Source organism: Myotis daubentonii, chromosome Y (genome assembly GCF_963259705.1).
Source record: "Myotis daubentonii chromosome Y, mMyoDau2.1, whole genome shotgun sequence".
Classification (NCBI taxonomy): domain Eukaryota; kingdom Metazoa; phylum Chordata; class Mammalia; order Chiroptera; family Vespertilionidae; genus Myotis; species Myotis daubentonii.
In genome coordinates this window covers 10,037,278-10,041,632 of record NC_081862.1, presented here as the reverse complement: position 1 = coordinate 10,041,632, position 4,355 = coordinate 10,037,278, and the positions used below count along the sequence as shown (strand labels likewise).

General features: G+C 52.3%; 1 protein-coding gene across 1 annotated transcript; it reads right to left on the bottom strand.

The window, feature by feature from the left end:
- Positions 1–349: 349 nt before the first annotated feature.
- Positions 350–3,305, bottom strand: LOC132225548 (melanoma antigen preferentially expressed in tumors-like). The gene is made up of 3 exons (XM_059680643.1): positions 2,995–3,305; positions 2,004–2,609; positions 350–905 (listed from the first exon to the last, which is right to left on the bottom strand). The coding sequence occupies exons 1-3, from the start codon at positions 3,291–3,293 to the stop codon at positions 350–352; spliced, it is 1,461 nt and encodes a 486-aa protein (XP_059536626.1). The 5' UTR covers positions 3,294–3,305.
- Positions 3,306–4,355: the final 1,050 nt, after the last annotated feature.

Below are 4,355 nucleotides of genomic sequence, written 5' to 3'. Positions count from 1 at the left end.
TGGGAGAGTTGGGCTAACATGTCATTGAGGACATCAGTCTGTTAACATCCAGTTCTCTTTATTACTGACATTTATTCACAACCATTCAAGAAATGTAATTCCCGCATCTACCACCCAAGCCTCAATCCCTCCCCCTGAGAGATTCAGGTGCATATTTCTAACTCCTTAGGACAAATCTCCCCAAAGAAACCATCCAGTCCCCTGTGAGCATTTCCCCCCAACCCTGAGTAGCTGTCTGAAACTGGCTGCTGTGTTCCTGAACGGTACACTTATGTCTGGGCTTCAGTGCCCAAGTGCCCAGAGTAAAGCCTATGAGATGTGCACCCAGCTAGACACTCAAGCAACAGGATCACAGAATGGGAGTTGGGTCATGGAAGGTTCTACAGCCACAGTGAGGACAGGGGTAAGCACAGAGCCAGACCATGCCGGGCCGACCCAACTCCTGCAGCATATGCTTCAGCATGGCATGCATCTGGGCAAGTCGGCCCAGGTTGATGTTGCTGCTAGTTTCCTCATAACTCTCCATGGGCGCCGCATAAATCACGCAACTCAGCTTGCTCAGCCCGACAACGTGGCGAAGCAGGTCCTCCAGGACGGTCATGGAGATGGGGTTTTCACAGAAACTTAGGGTTGTGAGCTGGTAGCAGTGGCTCAGGGCTGGCAGGATGTCCAGGAACTGGTGGTCCATGATCCCACACTCATCCAAGTCCAGGTCCTGGAGAGTGGGGGAGGCTCTCTCTAAAAGAAATTGGAGTGACCGAGAACTGATAATGGTCAGGTTGAGCCCACTGAAACTCAGGCTTTTCAGCTGGCTGACATTCAGATGCTGGGAGAGATGTCTAAAGTCTCTTTCGAAAAGCAGGCAGTTAGTGATGGACAGGGTCTCCAAGGGGCTCTTCAGGCACCTGGGGAGACATAGAGCAGTTACATGTGGGGGGATGGACCTGGTGAGCAGAGGCAGGTGAGGATAATGCAGGCCTTCAGGGTAAAGAGGCCCATGTCACCAAAGCCTACAGTGTTCCGGATGATGATCAAACCCAGGATGTTGGACAGTGAAAAGTGACATTCAAGTCAGAGCAAATTTGAGTGGAATCTTTCTCCATCTGTTATCTGCTCCGTGATGGATTCAACTGGATGAAACCTCACACACTCCATTTACTCATCCATCAAGTGGAGCACATCATACCCTCCAGCCCAAACACACAGGTGTTGTGAACATAAAGGTGGGAGGAGCTCAGAAAGGAGCCTGCCCCAGGGTCTGAAGCAGGAGGCAACCAGTGCATTTTAGTATTGGAGACATGTCCTGAATTGCCTGCAACTGGGGCTTCCTTCCAGCCACAGCCTAGACCCCTGTCACCACCATCTCTTAGCCCAATGAGGCCTCTGGCAGATGTGCAGAAAGGGCTAACCTGGGCACAGTCAGGCAACATCCAGCGAGGGCTGCCACCCTCCAGGAACTTAGATCACTGCATTGTCTACAAACCACCTATCCCATTTCGTAATGCCTCCCTCCTGAATCCTGCATTTGCCATGCATTCCGTTTGCGAGAGCCTATGGCAACCCTTGGCAGACAGGTGACTGAGGCAGGTTTGGAGTGAAAGGCTGCCATGGCCAAATCTCTAAGTGCGGAACTTAACCCCTGAAACCTTACCTCTGATTGGCTTTCCCCTTGTCATTGCAATCCTCACTTGGTTCTATTGCATCATTTTCCCTTCAACACCACTTACAAGGATGCCCAAAGCTACCATCCCCTGGCCCGAATTCCTAGCAAGGAGTCCCTTTAGTAGCCTCTGTCCTACTGCATACGTCCTACCTTTATCTGGGGGGTTATGTCACAACATGCAAGGTGACAGAGCGGTGAACAAGTCACTGACTGTGTGGCCCGTCTAGTGGCTCAGGCACTCTAGCACTGCTGAGGGACGGCACACAGGAGAGCCCGTCACTGTGCACTGAAATGGAAAGGGACTCGCTCTGGTCGGCAGGGAAAGCTCGCCACCCCTCACCTGAGGATTTCATCCAGGTGGCCTCTGAGGATGGAGACATCATCCAAATTGAGCTCCTGGAGGTGGGGCAGGTTGAGGAATTGAGAGGTGACCAGGCCAACACACTGCTTCTCCTGCTCCAAGGTGGTGTGAGAAGACGTGAAGACGTGGGAGAGCAAGAACCGGCGCAGATTGCCCATCTGGCCCAGGTAAGGAGCGAACTTCCTCAGAGTGGACAGCTTCCAGGTACAGTTTACCTCCAAATCCTGGACAGAGTCCAGCTGCACCATATCCAGGATGTTAGTGTTTTGCTTCGACATCGCAAAAACCTTCAGCTTCTTAGAGCAAAGGTGCAGCAAACCTCTCCTCTCGCTGACTTTCTTAATCAGGTAGCTGAGGGACTCATCAAGGACACCTTTCTTGAGGCAAAGGTCTATTAACACCTCCACGGGGGCCAAGGGTGGATTTGGCCTGGCCCTTAAGCTGTGTACTTTCCTCCTATTCCTCATGGGCTGCAGGGCCTCAGGCTCCAGCAGTGAGCACACATGGGCTCTGGTACCTGCCCACACCATCCAGAACTCCAAATGAACTCTCTTCTGTAAATTAAGCACCTGCAGTTTACATCTCCTGTGGAGAAAATAGGAGATATGCTGGGATGCATTAAGATAACAATGAGTAAGACCATGAGCTAGGCATTTGGGCAGCTGGGCCAGACACCGCACTGGACTTTGACTCCATGCCCCAGGAATCAACTGCTCCTGGTGCTACTGGGATCCTTCATGGTCCCCATTCCTGGTACCTTTAGGTGCCACCAGGAAGGAGTGGGCTCGTGTCCCTTCGGTCACCCTCGACAATTTCATCAGCCGTATATATCCGAAGCCTGTTCCTAGAATGACCCTAGCAGTGGCTCCAAGGCCTGCCTCAGCTCTCCCTTTGGCCCTGCCCACTCCCAGATCCCAGCTGTAACTGCTCAGATCCCCAGGGTGCGACCCGGCTACTGAATCCCCCATACCTGGGTCGAGGGTCCTGGGCAAGCATGGCATCGAGTCCCTCGAGCACAGCCTGCAAGATATCCTGGTAAGACTGCCGATGGTTCATCAGGGCCCCCAGAGGGAGGCAGGGGAAGGGCCAAGCCTGCACCATGGCCTTCAGGACTCTGCTGTGCTTCCCAGTGAAGGCTGTGATGAAAAGAGGTGGGAAGAGCTCCATAGGAAGCCACTCCAGAGCAGCGATGGCCGAGGCTTCATCCCGCAGCAGGCTCTGACATGCCAGTTCCAGGAGTCTGCGTGGAGCTGGGAGGCTCATCCCCATGAAGCTGCTATGAAAGAGATCCTGGGAGACAGCCGGGAGCAAGGCATCTTGTCAGGCTGAGCATGAGCAACCCCGGTCCTTCTCCCTTCAGAGGGACCAGCTGAGGGCCAAAGGCACTGCTCTGGCAACAACTGGAGCACCCCCAATTTACCCCAACTCCGTTTTCTGCTTAGGGTTGCAAAGCCACTCAGCCCTGCCTCTACTCTGCCACTGGAAGGACAAGAACCAGGCACCAAGGAGGGGTGAGATGACCACTGGACCCCTCCCGCATCTGCCCACTGGCTAGCTGCAAATCTGCTGTGCAGTGAGGACTGGGAAACCAGAGAGATGATCCCACCCTTTCCAGGGAAAACATTTCTGAGGATCACTGAAGGACTGAAAACACCTGGAGTAGGGAGCAGCCCGTGGCCCAGGACTGCCTCTTGCTAAGTTCCAGGAAATAAAATAGATGGGGAAGATTAAGGAACACCCACACAATGGGTACCATTGAGGCCTTTGACACATTTTAAATGAGGCATATAAAAGCAGCACAAACGTTTTCTGAAGCATGGGGGAGCTGGAGGTGAGAAAAATAACCGTTAATTCCAACATGTACATTTTACTGGGTGTCCCTTCTATGAATATTAGAATGACCATTTTATCTATGACAACAGAGGGCTCACATGTCACAACTAAGGCTCCTCTCAATAAGAGACTGCAAAGCCTGGTCAGTGTTGCTCACGGCGTTGAGCATCCTCTCGTGCCCCCCAAATGTCACTTGAGGGCTACATTCCTAGCCCCCTTAGGGTGTGGGCAGGAGCCAGCTGAGGGATGTTTCTCACATCAATGTCTCTCTCTCTCTCTCTCCGCCCACTCCCTTCCTCTCTTTCTAAACATCAATTGGCTGTTATGAAAGACTTTCATTAATACCGGTTTTCACACACACAGCCCAGCCTCTACAAAACTACAAAAAGGATTTTGCCACTTTGGCCTACAATAGGCTCCTTAGCAATACTCGACTTTCAGACACAGGGAAAACTTGCCCTGTGAACCTCTATGAATGGCAAACATCAAAACAGAAAT